At 40.6% G+C, this 17,240-nt stretch overlaps 1 protein-coding gene across 1 annotated transcript; it reads left to right on the forward strand.

Annotated features, from left to right (window-relative positions):
* The first annotated feature begins 114 nt into the window (after positions 1-114).
* Positions 115-15,374, forward strand: fkbp9 (FKBP prolyl isomerase 9). The gene is made up of 10 exons (XM_014987700.2): positions 115-1,640; positions 3,021-3,166; positions 5,472-5,661; positions 5,760-5,905; positions 6,477-6,666; positions 9,800-9,945; positions 10,022-10,211; positions 12,929-13,074; positions 14,092-14,255; positions 14,352-15,374. Exons 1-10 carry the CDS (start codon positions 1,438-1,440, stop codon positions 14,526-14,528), a joined length of 1,698 nt encoding a protein of 565 aa, XP_014843186.1. The 5' UTR covers positions 115-1,437; the 3' UTR covers positions 14,529-15,374.
* The last annotated feature ends 1,866 nt before the right edge of the window (positions 15,375-17,240 follow it).

Raw genomic sequence — 17,240 nt, forward strand, 5'->3', positions numbered from 1 at the left:
TAAATAAAAAATACAGGTGATTAATTACTTTTGTAAGATTAATTTAGAAATTATTAAGGAATCATGCAAAAATCATGTAAAGAAATTATTATTTTGTTAACAAAATCCAAGGTAGCACAATTGGTACCCCCAACAATCCCTTGGGGGTTTGTTTTGATTTTAATCACAAACTTTAAAAAAAAAAAATCAAACTTCATTTGGGTTTCTTGGGAATATGAATGATCAAATTAGTACAAGGCCAAGTTTTTAATGTGACATGCAACTTCTTTGAGCTGGAAGACCACAAGAATCTGAATCGTGGGCGAAGTCAACCATTTGAGTCATCTGTTAAACTCCGCCCACATTTTACTCTCCACCCCAATTTGCACACTCTAGACAGGAGTAATCAAGGATATGGAATATTTCCACTAACGGCTTGCCATACCCCGAGCGGCTCCTCCCATGAAATCACAGTTAAAATCACCGCTGACTTGTGTTCTCGTAAAACTTCAAGTTAAAACATGATAAACTGAACCTATTTTTTTGCAGCGTACTGTGACGTTCTCTTTAAAAGGGAAGCTAATGACAATTTATTATTCTTTTAAAAGCTGAAGGGTAAAGCCCGCGACATATTTTTAAGGAAAAAGTTTTTTTTTTTTTTTTTTTTACTTTTTAACCTGTCTTCTCCCTCTTACTTCTAATTGAACCCCTGGTGAGAGTGTCCCTCCCACTCCCACTGCCACGTTGGAACATTCCTGGTTTGCTCTACATAAGCAACCCCCCACCCCACCCAAAAAAAGGGACCGAGAATCCCCTGAAAGGCAGCATTCAAAGTAAAAAAATTCAACACGACCTGCTCATTGTCTCAACCTCAGCATAATTAAGAGCCACGGCCACAAACTTTTCGGCTATGTGAGGCAGAGGATGTGCCTCTGTGTGTGTCTGCGTGTGCGTGTGTGTGTGTGTGGAGAACCCTACGGTACCACGTTGACGTGTCTGTACGGCTTCACTGCGCAGGAGCAATACGTGGAGCCCCAAACTATCCCACTCGGTACCGACAGGGTCAACGTTGTCCAACAGAGTTGAAAACTCGCAGGAAATGATCCATCTGCTTTCAAATTAAGAGCGGAGTCACCGAGCTGAAAACTGATTGTTACACGCGTGTGAAGATTACGCACACACGCGATCACGTGTTCGACTTGAATGTATTTGCGTGTAATGCCTTACACTTTGAATTTTACTGTTCAATTGAGGACGAGCTGTCCTAATCATAACCGGAAGTGTTGCGTGTGCTCAACAAATTGACTCTTCCTACGCTGGGATCAGGGGCAGGACTTCTTCCCAAATCAGTAGAGGAAGCCAAAGTACATGGGGAGCAGGTAGCAGCCGCCGTGCACAGATTACAGGGCTTCACCACACTTATTTGCAATCTTAGGAAAGTTTAGTGGAGGGGGGAAAATGATCAAGTGTGCGCTGGGAATGTTGTCTCTGTCGCTCCTAGTGACGTTCGCCGCCTGCAACGCGCCTCCGGTCCCGTTAGACGACATCCTCGTAGAAAAAACCTTCGAGCCAGAGCAATGCGTCCGCGCAGTCAAAGTTGGGGACTTCGTCAGGTACCACTACATTGGCACGTTTCCTGACGGGAAGAAGTTCGACTCCAGGTGGGTTTTACTTGATTGCCGAGAGTCTCATTCAAGCCGTGTGCAGCGCAGATGAGCGACACAGTGCAAACACCGTGCGTGATGCGTAAAAAGTGCGCGATTTGGTTCGCCCGGGTGAGCCACGCAGGCAGAGTGGGGCTTGAATGAGAAGTCCAGAGGCTCCAAAGAGTTTTGAAAAGTTCTAGTGCAAAGCAACCTAATCAGATAGGAGTTATGTTTTTACACCAGGATACAGATGATTTTAATCGCATAGCCACTGCAAACTTTTCCACATTTTGTCACATTAAACTTCAGTGTACTCCATTGGGAGTTCACGATGGACCAACACAAAGTTCTCCATAATTGTGAAGTGGAAGGAGAAATTGTACATTTTTCCTCACTATTCTGGACCGACAAATTATGAGAAACGTGGAGTGATTTTTTTCAACCTCCTTTACTCTGACACCTCTAAAAAAAAAAAAGTCTGCCATTGTATAATTTGACATCAGTGTAAATCCAACTGTTCTGTGAAGGCTTCAGATGTTTGCTAGAAAACATTAGTGAACAATTGGGATCTTGAAGATAAATATCCCAAGCACTGGAAATCTGTTTCTATTCAGTTGTTCAAATAAAACTGAAAAGGAAATGCTAAAAGTGCAAACATTTAAAAAAATATATTTATCGCTATCCACCAAGCAGCAAGAGGAAACTGAAGAGATCCATGACACTTGTGCACTCCAGAAATCTGGACTGTTGGAAGAATCGGAAAGAATGGTTTTGTTTTTGTAAAACAAAAAAATTCAACAACTATGTTAAAGTAGGTCCTCTGGGCAAATGAGACCATAATTGAAGTTGGCTTTATTTTCTTATAAAGTTGAAACTGTGTCTCGTTTTCCTTCCACTCCATAATTACGCCCTACTTTGTGTTGGTTTACCATGAAAAAAAAATCAAATGATACATGTTGAAGCTTGTGGCTGCATGACATGACTTATTCACAAAAGTACATTTGACTTTTGTGACTAAAGTCAAATCTCCTCCATGATGAAGACACCTAACTAATTACAAGCAGGAAACCAGAACCAGAGGTCAGAAAAACTCATATCAGGAGAAATTTCTAGTACAGGTTCCCAGACTATAATTCTTCTGCAGATTCACATATATTGAGTTTTTTTAGTAATATTCTCCTCAATCCTCAATTTAAAGTTCTTACTTTCCTCTGTCTGTTATCATTAGACACAGCAAACAGCTAAGATGCTAAAATATGAATATGATATGCATTAATGTCGTTCTTTTTTTAAAATTTAGGTTTTTAGTCGTTTCAAAAGGCTTTAACTCCTAAGTTGAGTTTTAAACATGAAATTCATTGTAGTCTTTCTAACCTGGGTGTGTTTTTGTTTCAGCTACGATCGCGGCAGCACCTACAACGTGTTTGTTGGCAAAAAGCAGCTGATTGACGGCATGGACAAAGCCCTGGTGGGAATGTGTGTCAACGAGAGGAGCCTGGTCAAGATCCCTCCTCACCTCGCCTACGGAAAACAAGGATATGGTATGAGCAGCTTTACGGATTTCTTCTCATTTCATGTATGAAACCCAATTTTTTATATCAGACAAAGATAGCTTAGTTGAAGAGGGGGAAAAAAAGCATTTTATTTGAATAACCGAGCTATCCAAACTATAGTGGACCTTTGTGAGAAAGTAATTCCCATTTAAACCTTATGAGCACAGGGTTATTGTTCATAAATGGCCTATTTAAAGTCATCCCTCAGTTGAAGTTAAGTCCCTACTGAATAGACGACTCCTAAATCTGAATGGTTTTCCTTTCTGAACCATTTGGAGGTAGGCTTGATGGTGCACTTTACCCAAGTACTCTTCAGTTTAAGGTCACAAAAGCTAATTCATGGTTTCAATATTTACACCTAGTCGTCCAGGTCCTGAAGAGCCATATCGGCACCAGATCATCACACTATCAACATGTTTGACTCTCAATGTGATCTTTTTGTGAACGGTGTTGCTTTTATCCCAGATGTATCCAGATGCACATCTTAAAAGAAATGTTTTCCCAGTTTGTGGAAAGCGCCTCTCACTGTGGTTTGCCGGAATCCTCTGAAATAACTGCATAACCCTTTGGAGACTTTATCGAAATAATTTAGCCTTTTTTTATTTTGTGAGGCAGGTTGTTGATTTTACATCAGTCAGGTCGGTGTGTAGTCACTGAATCTCAGCTCAGATTTCCAGACTTTGTAATAATAAATGAACGATTACTTTCATTGCTTTAGAGCCAGATTGGCTTTGACCGCATTTCTCCCTTAACAATTGAAATCGTCATTTGAACACTGCTTTTTGTTCTCCACCGGAAATGATCAAATACACAGCGTTGGTCCAACTCATCCGAGCTGGATCACGCAAATCTGAAGCTGATACTGTTGATTTGGATGATCTTAGAGCAAACAGGAAGTTGACATTTCCTGAACGTCCACGCAGTGTGATGTCACAGAGTCGTCGCAGACCAGAAAGCTGCTTTGTGCCAGAGTTGTAGACGACCTCTACTGTTCACACTGTGTCTTTGTGGCCTTTCTTGCTTGCCATTACAATAATAAAGCACTGCTTACATGTGGAGCCCGCTTTGTCATTTGATGCATGTGTTGGCATCAGGCGCTTGGATAATAAGAGAGGAAGATACGGGGGGGTCATGTGTGGGCTTGTTAGACCTGGGGCCGTGTCTTCCCCAGTCTGTTACTGGGAGACAAAGGGGAGGAAGAAACAGACAGAGAGAGAGAGATCAGAAATGAGAGACTTTTAAGAGGCGACACAGACTGCAAACTCACCAGCAAAGGTTTAACGGGCGTGACGTCAGACACAATTCTTTAACTGCAGAGGAGACATGAAGCATCGGCTCTAATTCATTTAGGAAAACGACCCTCTCAGGTTTTCCAAACAAATTACCAGCCATGTTTCGTCCGCCCCACCTGTGCCACGCAAATTGTTATTGTTCGTTGTTCTCCTGAGTGGCTGAGAAAATCATGCTGGATTCTGTCCTCAGGTGGCAGATTAAAGTTTTAGCACTTCTCGAGGTTGAAGCCTTTTGTTGATCCTGCACACAGAGGAATGAGGGCCGACATTCTTGAAGTGACTTTGATTTATTTTACCCAATCTGAGACTTTTTCATTAGTTTTTTTCTTATTTATAGGAAAAGTGCTGGAGTGGCATTAGTTGTCAATATTCATACAAGAAATGGACAGAGAGAAAAGACGAGTGTTGGTGTTGAAAATTGAACATTGGATGCGCGTTTCAAGGACTAGTGGAGTGTTGCTTTGATTCTTCTATGCATGTTTGAGAAATCCTTTAATCTCGGCTCCTCCAAACTAGCGGCAGCAGCATTTGGCAAACATTTGATGGAATGACTGAGCTAGCTATACAAACCACTTCTCAGTCCAACAATCCTAAGAACATCTGTAAACAGCATAATGGAGGACCAATTGGCACAGACTTTTTTTTAAGCTATTTTGGATATAAATGCAACAACTGAAGATAACACAGTTGCTTAATTGTGCCATAAAATGGCAATATGTGTCTGGAAAATACATATCGCCCCTTTAAAAAGAAACAAAGAAAACTTGGAGCATCATGCTTAAAAACAACAACTCATAGCTGTTTATTTCATAGAGTTCCTCTAGATTTAGCTACAAACATAAATATATGCTATGTTGCTGCTTGCTGCATGAACTAAGTGAAATTGGAAAACAAAGCAGGCAGCGAAAGACAAGCAAACGCCTCATCATCAGATTGTGTGAAACTGGTCCAGCGCCGTCTTTGTGTCGAACACCAATCACCGGATCTGATCTCCTCTTCAGGTGACATCATCCCTCCGGACGCCATCCTCCATTTTGATGTTCTGCTGCTGGACGTGTGGAACCCCGACGATGGCGTCCAGATCAACACCTACCACACTCCTCCTGCCTGCTCCAGAAAGGTGGAGGTGTCTGACTTTGTGCGCTACCACTACAACGGCACCCTGCTGGACGGGACGCTCTTTGACTCCAGGTGTGGCCTCCGTGCTCTGCTGATTTTTGATTATTTTTAAGAACAAATCGCATAAATATGACGATGCAACTTCACGTTCCTCTCTTTTTTTGTCGCAGTCACACTCGCATGCGTACCTATGACACGTACGTTGGGATCGGGTGGCTCATCGCCGGCATGGACCAGGGACTTCTGGGAATGTGCGTTGGCGAGCGGCGCATCATCACGATGCCGCCGTCACTCGGCTACGGCGAGAACGGAGACGGTCAGTGTTCTTGACTTTTAGCCTTTTTTCTCCCCGTTTGCAAGTTTCTTTATGACTTGAAAGCCTCAAAGACAAACTAATATGGATTATTGTTAACATCAATCAAAAACACTGCAGACACATTTGCAGACCACTTAAAATGTTGCATGAATAACTCGTATTTCTTAATTAATTGCAGATTTACGTCTCTAATTACTTCAAACATTTCCTAAGCACAGAGCAATGCTGCCACCTTCAGGCCTTCCTTGCACATTAAATGCTTAATGCCACATTTTTCACATCTAGCCAACTTATCCCAACAGAACAAATTGTCACACATAGACACAATAAGTAAATAAACGAATTAATAATTGATAAAAACACATTCATATAATTAGCAAAAGTTGTTGTGTTATGTGTTTGCTTGTTTATTTGTATTTTTATAGCATAAAAACAACCGGTGGTGAGTTGTTGTTTTTTTTTTTGACAAATTTAAAATGAACACAAGTATTTCCCCATTCTGGAAAGTTCAGCAGAATCATTAACAATACTTGTGTGTTTTATTTGTTGTTGTTGTCATTTTCACCCTCAGGTAGCGACATCCCGGGACAGGCGTCTCTGGTGTTTGACGTCGTCCTCTTGGACCTTCATAACCCCAGAGACGGAGTCGCGGTCACTAATCAAATCGTTCCCGAGTCCTGCGTGAGGAAGACGGAGGTGGGGGACTTTGTGCGCTACCACTACAACGGCAGCCTCCTGGATGGGACGTTTTTTGATTCCAGGTTTGTATTTTTCCCCCGTCTTCTGCCACAGGATTAGTTTGCTGTCCCAACAGTCTAACATGTGCTGTTCCTCTAAAGGCCTCATGGTGGCAGCATTGCACTGTGCTTTGGAAATGCTTGAAGTTTAGGATGAAACGAAACTTAAAAGTTAATTTAATTACATAACACTGGATGCCTTCATTTATTTTTGCTCATCCTGTATGGCTTAATTTATATAAGAAGTGCTGTCTAAACTCATAGATGAGATCAAACTGATTTTATGTTTTAAGCTAAAGATTTAAGACTTTTATTGTCTTTTTGCACATCTTTGTCCCTGCCCTGACTTTGGTTCTCATCTTTTTTTCTTTTTTCTTTTTTTTTCCTTTGACCTCGGTCATTGCACAGTTCTGTGAGTCAATGCAGAAAATGCCTTGCTTTAAGAAAGTGTTTAAACCCCTTTAAATTTACTACATTTTCTCGTGTTATGACCACAAACTTTAATATAAATTATCACAAAGAAGTGCATGAAGTTGTTGAAAAACTATGCATGTCCCCCCCCCTGCCCCCCCCTACAAATTACTGTCTTAAACGTGTGACATGTAATTTCTACCGGAAAGTTTGGTGGAAACTTTCTGAAAACTTTAACTGCAAGTTTTTTGGGGGTCTGTTTCTCCCATCTTTACACATCCAGAGACTGAAAGTTTTTCTCTGCAAAAAAAGCTGAGCCCGAGTCAGACCGGATGGAAATCAGCTGTAAACATCAGCTTTCAAGATTTGCCACAAGTTCTTAGTTGTATTTATGATGGAATTTTATTAAAATATACGACTTACCTTTATCTACTTGAGATTGTTTGTCTGTCTGTACATTTGGGGTTGTTGTCCTGAACCGAGGTGAAGCTCCAAACAATCTCAAATATTTTACAGATTCTAACAACTTTTCTCCTGAGAGTCTTCTGTGTTTTAGTTTCTGACCAGTGAAACAGAAAATTTATTATTACACTTCATCATCTCTGCATTGCTTTTTGCTTGGCTACGTTTATTCTCCACCTGCCCAAACTGAATACTTATTGCTTATATGCTACTTCAAAGCAATCTGTGTTTTGAGTGCAACCACTGCTGGTCGCCCACAACCCTGTAGTTGGAGCATGTTGCACAAAGAGGTGTGTGTAACAAAGGAAACGGTCTGTAATCTGTCTACTGAGACACTCCTCTGCAGAAGCAGCAACTCCTGTTTTGTTCTTCTTGGGTAAAGAGTTATTTATCACTTTCTCACTTGTGGAAAGCGTGGCTAAAATACAAAGGTTAAATTATCACACAACAAACAAGAGGATTTCCTCAACTCGGCGCATCCGTTTCCTTCTGGCCAGAATAAGCAACCACTTATTGGTTGCTTTTTCAAACTGGTCCTGGTTTCAGAAGAAAAACACAAGAGCAAAAAACGAATACCTGCTTCAAGCCAAATCCTCCTACTTTGAAGCTTCTCCTACATGTCATTCACTTAATTAAGTACATGGAGACGGTGACCTTTAAACTTCCACTAAAGGAGGCCCGTGACAGTAACCCTGCGAGAATCAGAAACGGCTCTGCTACACACAAGAGCCTGTGTCTTGGAGATAGTAATATTTCCCTTTTATGACTCTGCTGGTATTGCTGAAAATTACAGTGCCTGTTGTTAGAGATTTTTTGGTATTATCATTTTGTTATTACTTTAGTTCATATTCAGTCTAATGTTAATCAATAGTTAATCAACATTCAGTATTATTGTGATTTTCAGTTTAAAGTGTTCTCTTCCTTATGTGTGTATAAACTGACCTGGAGGCCCCATCTGCCTGTTCGTCTTCATGTGAAACAGTTATCTGTGTGTTTCCCAGACCTTAAATTACTTTCCACAGGTGCCTCCTTACCAACCGGAATACTCCCTATTTTAGGAATTGTCTGTGTGCAGTAATATTTTTTGTCTCTGTTGTCTTCCTTACCTTTTGTTAAGAGAGGAAAAATTCTTCAACTTTAAAAACCTTTTGACTCGTTAAATCCTCTCTTATGCCCGGGTTCAGAAAAATGCTGTGCGCAAAGACTGAGATCACACAGAGGTAACGGCGTCACAATAATCAGCATTTATTCAAGACAGATGCATACTATGACCAGACAAACACATCACATAACATCAGAAACCTCAGAGCACAAACAACACATGAATTTACCTGAGAGAGAAAAAGACAAAAGATGGAAATGACAAACAAAAAGCAAAGACGTCTTTGGAGAAGTTGCAAGAGCAAAATCTGATTTGTTACTTCTGTGTAGAAAGTTTTATAGTAAAAGGCGTATTCTTATCTTTAATTTATTCAAATAAGGCGTATCTTTGCTCATCCAACCTGGAGCTATCTCTGACCCTTTATCTGAAGCCAGAAACCCCTGCCGTGTTTACGGCTTTTCACAGATGAGTGTGAAAAGCTACAACTTCCACTGTATTGTTTTCCCACACAGACAAAAGGCAGTTCAAACGATCCTAGCAAACCATCTGCTGTCACTACAGGTAAATTAAAGGTCACTAATCCAGAATACATTACTAATTTCAAAACCACAATTAGGCCATTTGAATCAAGACATGTTAAGTTTTAAAACTAGCTTATTTCAAATTTATTTTCTCAACACTTTCCTCCCTATTTTTACTTGATAATAAAAGACAAGCTGTAACCGAGGGTCTTCAGAACGCTCAGTGAACGGCTCGGAGGAGCAGTTTGCTGAGACTTCTCCTTTTGCAAAAGCTTGGTCATAAAATTCATATACGTTGTCTGTGGTTCTTTTAATGAAGGTTCGAGGAAAATACCCATCACCTGTTTTGTCTTGGATGAGCTCCACTCCTCATCTGTTTCTTTCTTTATAAAACAAAATAAAAATTAAGTAAAAAAAAAAAAAAAAAAAAAAAAAAAAAAAAAGAGTAGTTAAAGAGATTCTTTGACATGTTCTAGAAAAAAAATGGAGAGTGGTGTTAAAAACAAAAACGAGCAAAAAGCAGAAGCTATACGTCGGAAGTGAGGCAAACCTGCTTCTTCTTCTTTTTTATTAAGGCAAGATAATTTCCACCTTTCTTGACTATGATGAGAACTTCTTGTTTTTATTTGTGCTCACAACGGCGCCTTTCTCTGTTTACCAGTTATTCTCGTAATCGCACCTACGACACGTATGTGGGTCGAGGGTTCGTCATCGCCGGCATGGACGAGGGTCTCATTGGCGTTTGCATCGGCGAGAGACGAACCATCACCATTCCACCACACCTCGGCTATGGAGAGGAGGGCACAGGCGAGTGTTTGAAAACATCCTTCTTTTTTTACGCTTCGTATTCGCTTCGTGTAATATTTGCCACTTTTCCCCTCAGGCTCCAAGATTCCCGGTTCAGCGGTGCTCGTATTTGACGTTCACATGATCGACTTTCACAACCCATCAGATAACACCGAGGTGACGGTCACCTACAAGCCGGAGGAATGTGATAAGCGCACAAAGAAGGGAGACTTCATCAAATACCACTACAACGGCACCCTGCTGGATGGGACGCCCATCGACTCCACGTATGTAAACCTGTTGAGGCTTTTCTGAAAACTTGCAAGGAAACCTAAATTTACAACCTGTTATTACCCAATAATCAGCCACGCCCATACCTCCACTCAGACTCCGGCAGACTGACTATTGTTCAGCTCTCCGCCTAATGGGTCCGAAAAGCCTCTAACTCCTGAGTATTATTACAACTGAGAATATAGAGGACATTCTGTTTAAGCTGGGCGCAAGAAAGATGCGTCTAGACTCTAACTACCTTCAGATCCAGAAGCTATGACCCTTTACAGTTAATGAAACAGTCATTTGAGTAGCAGGGGAAGATGACATACAGCTTCTTCAATCGATAAATCAAGAAATTAATATATAACAAATTTAGAAATCACACCTCCCTCCAGTCCCTATACTGTGTCATCAAACTAAATAAGTGAGGCTTTGGGATGCAGTTCCACTCGTCCACAGATGTTGAGTTGATCTTAGCAGGGGGAAACTTTAATATCCATGGTCAGAGTCCTGTCCTGGCATGGCAGAATCCTCTTCAGAATAGAACCAAAGTTGAACCGATGTGTGTCCTTCGTGGACTCAGTTCCTTATCATTCTGTGATCTTTGTCTATTCCCCATGTCCACTGCAGGATAGTTGAGATCTTTTGGGTTGAGAGTAGGGCAGTTGTCAAATCATAAACCCGGGCTGTGGGTAAACGGATCCTGTTCCCTTCTTGAGCAGTGCGAAGTCTTCACCTTCCAGGGGTTTCAGAGCGTAGCCCTCCGTCGATCCTGCATCTTGGTGTGGACTTGACTCGTACACTGCGGAACAAAGAACCCTGGTTTTCCTTCTCATGTACTTTTATACTTTCTGCATCTTGGTTGTGTACGCCTCAACGGTTTACTCAACCCTCACTGCACAATTTTTCCATCTCCAGGTGTCGGCTGCCTTCGGTTAACTGTCAGTCTTTATTTTGAACTTCCTCTTTCTTTGAAATACTCTTGCTAAAGTTCTTATCCGCACTCAACCATCTGCATTTTCCAACACTTCCTGTCTTCTTCATGCTCACAGTTCTTCTTTTCCCCTTTAGCCTCTTGTTGCGACACAGTTCCATTTAACCTTTCTACTTTGACTTTTCCATCAAAATCTCATAACTCATTATATTAATTAATAGTACATTTAAACCAAAGATTACTTGTTGCCTCCAGGCTTCTGTAACCCGTTTTCGTTGTGTCCTGATTAGATCTCAATCGTTCCCAACCAGGTTTCACGACAAACCGAAGTACTTTATGCACGGTGTTTAAGTCGGTCGGTAAAGCTATGATGTGCTTTATTTAGAAATAATCTGTGCTCACTTTGCTAAACATGTCTGAGGAAATCCTCCACTCTGTGAAGTTAGGTAAATGCTGTAAGTGACCCCAGATCGTTGATACGGAAAAGAGGGAAGGAACTACTGCTTCCAACCTGGATTAAACATTAAACATTAAAATACCATGAAATGTTCACATAAGTGATAATATCTTATTAAATATATCAGTCGGCTGGTAGTAAATAGTTTATCTATACAACTGAACGAGTCAAATGAATAGGTTAACCTTTCCGCTTTTTTATTCTGACAAAAACACAAGAATCAATCAACTTATTTAGAGCAAACCCAACCCCCCCACACACACAAAAAAAAAACAAGCCCATGAACTTTTAGACCTTTCATTGGCTTTAGACCTTCTGCAGAGACTTTTTGCTCTGCTTCCCAGACGGAAAACAGTTGGGCGACCTTGACAGCAGTAGTTACTTCAGTCAACGCCGAATGCCTTTAGCAAACCAACTCGTTCTCAGATTGCTGCTTTGGCGATTGTTTCAGCTGTTTCTTTTGCAACAGAGCAGAATGTGCAAGAAGAAACGGATGAACTGATGTAGGATTATTGTTGATGTTCTTGAAGGTAAAAGCAGGAGAAGGAGAAAGATTAGTGGATGATGGCATTATCTTAGCTGATGTCATCCTCGAATGCCAGACCAGATGTAGCTTCTGTGGAGAGAATAAAGAAAAAGCAAAAAACTGAGTGAGAACAAAAAGTTGAAGTAGCAGAAAATTGGAAAGTAGTAGAAGGAGAATGCAAGGAAAAAGTGTCCTCTATTAGCCTAAACCTGTGGATACTGGAGCTCAGGATAACCTAGGAGGCCAGTGTAACTCTAAACTTTATTAAAACGTAGTAGTGTTAAAAGAAAGGTTTTAAGCCCAGTCTTGAAAGCAGACAGGGTGTCTACAAATGGGACCCCCAAGCGAGGAACCTGGAACCTAAAAAATCTGCGTCCCAATCTACTTTTAGAAACTGTAGGAACCAGCAGTAAACCTGCAATCTGAGAGTAAAGTGCTCTGTTAGGAACATAAGAAACAAGCAGATTTCTGACGTATGATGGAGCTTGGATATTACGGGCTTTTAATAAGAGACGGAGAATGTTAAATTCTGTTCATGCAGCCAATGAAGAGAAGCTAAAACAGAACAAAACACCATCTCTCTTTTTAAGAGGCACATCAAAAGTTTAAGTTTAGTATTAATCGTCATTATGGAAAGAGGGTTGCGATAAAAGAAAGAAGCAAAATCACACAAATCACTGAAAAAAACTAACACGCATGTAGTTATATTATAGACAGATAATTTAGAGGATTAGAAAATGCAGTGAGTTTCCACATATGCCCATAATCGTCCTTTACAACTGTTTTTTTTTTTTTTTTATCTGCTCTGTTTCAGGCACAGTTATGGAAAGACATACAACATTGTCCTGGGGGCAAACCAGGTGGTCCCGGGCATGGAGGACGGGCTGATGGACATGTGTGTGGGAGAGAAACGACGTCTTCTCATCCCCCCTCACCTCGCCTATGGAGAGAGGGGAGTCAGTAAGTGTTGTGAAAAATCACCAAAATATTCCTGCACCAGTCGGTTTGATACGATAAACCGACAACTTTGGAAATGTGAGCTTCTGTGCAGCAGCTCTCTCAACATCTTTTTATTCTGGTGACAAATTTTTTTTTATTAATCTGTTATTAAGTGTTCGTAAGAGAAAGATAACCTCTCTTAATTGTTTGTCTTTTAACTTTAAAACCCAGAGCATTCAGAATATCAAATATTAAAGCAAAAAGCGGAAAAAAGAAAAGCAGGCCTCACTTTAGTCAGAGTACAACTCTAAAAGAAAAATAAATCTTTCTGTTGCCCTTTTAGGTGAAAGTAATTTTAAAATGACTAGTATTTAAGAGTACATATTATTTAGAAATTTGTCTTGTTTGAATGTGTTTTATTTTCAGATTCCTGTTATCTACAGAAATAAACTAGATTAAAGTTTACACATTAATGCATGCAAGCAGAAAAAGGCAGCAAATTAGACAAAGGTGGAAGAAAAGGGGCAAACATGGTAGATAACTTGTCTAAGCTCAGAGTGAATTTTCAGTATTTATTCTCCTGATTCATCGGCGTCTAATTGGTGCTGTGAAGCTGTAGCTCAGAATAGAAAATATAAATTTTAATGGTCAAACTTCCTATTGTCGCCCATCTTAATGCGCTTCCATACTGTAGAAGAATTCTGACTTTAAATACTTTGACAAACGTTTAGAAGTAATTTCGTTTGGTCGTAATCAGATGCTCTGACCGGCATGTTTGCTTTGAAATAGTAGTGCAAAAAGAGCCACCCAGTGACTGAAGCTGCATTAATATGGAGGAAAGCAGCTGTATTTTTCTGAAGATGAAAGGGGAAAAGATTATGAAGACTTGTGTCAACTAAAAATATTGTTGTTGATGGATTTTTATATTTCATTTAGTCAATTACATGATTAGACTGCAGCCCCATTCAGGTTGAGTTTTCTGTTTAAATTGGCTTGTGTGTGTGTCAGGTTGGATTCTGATAATGTTGTGTTTTGCAGCTGACCAGGTTCCAGGGAGTGCAGTGATGCTGTTTGAAGTGGAGTTGGTTGAGATAGAGGACGGACTTCCTGAGGGCTACATGTTTATCTGGAATGACGAAGTTCCTCCAGGCCTCTTTGCTGAGATGGACAAGGACAAAAATGGAGAAGTGGAGCCCTCTGAGGTACCGTAAACGTATACCTTTATAGGTTTTAGGTTTAACTTCTTCTTTGCCATCTGTTTTTTTTTTTTTTTTACACGTCCCTCCTCGTCTCTGCAGTTCACCGACTACATCATGCAGCAGGTGAACGACGGCAAAGGCCGCCTGGCCCCTGGCTTCGATCCTTATCGCATTATAGACAACATGTTCTCCAACCAAGACCGCAACGGAGATGGAAAGATAACGGAAGAAGAGTTCAAGCTCAAGGCAGATGAAGCGGCCCATGATGAGCTATGATGGGACTGAATGGAGAGTAGATCCGGGCGTTGGGGGAAGGGTCTGGAGGTCGGGAGGTGACGGGAACTTTAACGTTTGTGGGTTGTGGGGTAGAGTGGAATAAAAGTGCATTGGGTAGAAACTCTGTCTTCAGAGATTTAGATTTTTTTTTTAAATTCTTTTTGTACTTGAGGACTGAAATGATGATGTCCAACAAGAATAATCACCAAAATGAGAATGAAGAACAAGAGGATTTGGCTATATGGAAGATTAAGAACAAAAGCATGTTGAAAAGTTTTACTTGAGGGCTAAATGACTTTGTTACCTCCTTTTTTATTTTCGTACTTCATTTGTGCTGACAATAAAACAGTTCTGTGTAGGAGAGCATCCTCATTCTTTAATTCTCTCTGAACATTCATGACTCCTTCAACTTTCAGACTTTTTCAGTTGAGTGAATATTTTTTATTCTCCGTAAGTGTTACGCTTGTTCCAGAAGCAATGGGTTGGCCACCGTCTGTCTATAATATGACAAAATGTGTTTTGTTTTGTGGTGTACAGCTAAAATTTCCCCAAAATGTGTGTTTTCTGCTGTTGAAAATCCTCCACGTGACACTGGAAGATCTGATGTCCTTACATGTTGTTATGGGTTTGAGCTCCATTCGTCTGTTTTGGCCAATAGTTGCTTCTGTTTTTCACTAAATGTCATTTCGAGTAGGTTTTATTTTGTAAAAGCGTGCGTGCGTGTGTGAGTGAGAGAGGGAGCTCGAGAGTGAGGGGTTGTGAAATGTGTGAGGGTTGTGTGTGTTTGATGCGGGAGAAGAATTTGCCAACTGTGTCAGCTCTGTTCAATAAATGGTCTGACTTTAACTACAGGCTCATAACGTCTCCCTTTTTTCTACTTAAACATGTCGATTTGTAAATGTTGCAAAGTATTAGCCAATGCAGTTGCGTTAATTACAGCTTGCAAGTTTCGTTTAGCATTAAATACTGTAAAAACAAACAAAAGAAAGATTTCTTTGATCACACTCCCCTGAACACACTTCCACTGCACGATAACCAACTCATCAAAGCAGGAATCGAACCCTTCCTTTGACCAGACAGAAGTTCAAAGTTCAAACAGTATGAAAACAAATCTCCCCGCTTCTTTGTCTAATTAATCACAAAGACACCTGGTCCCTCCCCTCCATCCTCAAGCTCCCGCAGCAACCAGGTGCTAAAGTCTTCACTCCCTTTGCGCTGGAAGCTTGTGGGATCCATTTGTCTGTTTCTTCTTCTTTCTAGGTCATAACAGACATTGTAAATAAAAAGCCCCTCTGCCTACAGAGAGGCCAAGGAGAGGACAGGTCTCTTAAGAAAACAGGAATTCCAGTCAGAGGTCATGTGACCTCTGACCTCTTTGATGAGAAGTTTCCAATTGAAACAAAGAAATCCCCGTTCTTTATGTAAGAGTCAACCCAGCTGAGCACTGGACCGGAGAGTCCGACCAAACTCTCCAGTAGATTCAGTAAAATGTCATGGTGCACTGAGGTCCAACAGAACCAGCACTGTGGTTCTCCCAGTCTGTATTTATATGGGTGTCATTGAACACTTTGACTAGGCCGTGCTCCGTGCTGTGGTGAGACCGGAAGGAGTCAAAGAGGTTGGTTATCGTTAGGAAGCTATTTATTTGTTTAAACACGGCTTTTTCAATAACTTTGCTGATGAACGGGAGGTCAGAGGTCGGCCTGTAATTCTGCAGTAGTGATTTGTCCAGATTGTTCTTTTTTTTATCAGTGGTTTGATAACTGCTGTTTTCAAAGCCTGGGGGAGCAATGAGTTTACTATTTGGATCAGATCATTAGCAACGACAGGCAGGACTTTCTTAAAGAAATGTGTGGGTAGGACATCCAGACAGCAGAAACTGGAGCTTAATTGACTTATAATTTCTTCTAGGGTTTTATAATGAAGTAGCTGAAATTGGGTCATTTTTCCTGCATTTGTTTTGTTTGGGCGCAGCATTGGTTCTGGCTTTGGAGTGGATGTGCAGATTAATCCTCTGATTTTTTTCATTTTTAAAACTTCTTGTAGGCGGCATTAGATTGAAGTTCATGTGGCAACGTCATCAGAGGATTTGTGAGCCTGTCAACAGTAGCAAATAGAGCTCGAGCATTGTTAGTGATTTTTTTTATGACATCTGCAAAGAAAGCCTCTCTTGCATGTTTTAGTGTTGTGTGATAGTTGCGTTGTCTTTCTTTATAGATTTCATAATAAACGTGAAGTTGAGTGTTACTCCATTTCCGTTCGGCCCTACAGCAGAGTTGTCTTGAAGATTGAACTGTTTGTGCATTTCTCCATGGAGATTTCTTCCTACCAGACACAACCTTCACTTTAATGGGGACAATATAATCAATGATATCTGAAAGTTTGCACTGAAAATCATCTACCAACTTATCTACATCATTATTGCTTAAGGGCGAGGAAGAAGAGTAGATTTGATTAAATGTTTCTTCTGTGTTTTCTGTGAAGGAACGTTTTGTGAGAGTAGCTGTTTGTCCAAGTGGGTTAATGGATAAAGAACCTTCAAAGATAACAGCAAAGTGATCCGATAGGGCGACATCAGTTACAGAGACATTGGAAATATTCACACCCTGACTGACAACCAGGTCCAGTGTGTGTCCATGAGTGTGTGTTGCTTGTTTGACATGTTGTGTTAAACCAAAACTCTCTAATATATTAAAGAGCTTTGTTGCCCGT

This window comes from Poecilia mexicana, unplaced genomic scaffold (assembly GCF_051168715.1).
Source record: "Poecilia mexicana isolate PSO_F unplaced genomic scaffold, ASM5116871v1 scaffold_11, whole genome shotgun sequence".
In the NCBI taxonomy this organism is placed as follows: Eukaryota; Metazoa; Chordata; class Actinopteri; order Cyprinodontiformes; family Poeciliidae; genus Poecilia; species Poecilia mexicana.

What these genes read in the sequence shown, in the direction of transcription:
- fkbp9 (XM_014987700.2), top strand. Translation starts at nt 1,438, where the DNA reads ATGATCAAGTGTGCGCTGGGAATGTTGTCTCTGTCGCTCCTAGTGACG. An exon ending in CTACGGAAAACAAGGATATG is followed by an intron (nt 3,167 to 5,471) that starts GTATGAGCAGCT and finishes TCTCCTCTTCAG; the next exon opens with GTGACATCATCCCTCCGGAC. An exon ending in CTACGGCGAGAACGGAGACG is followed by an intron (nt 5,906 to 6,476) that starts GTCAGTGTTCTT and finishes TTTCACCCTCAG; the next exon opens with GTAGCGACATCCCGGGACAG.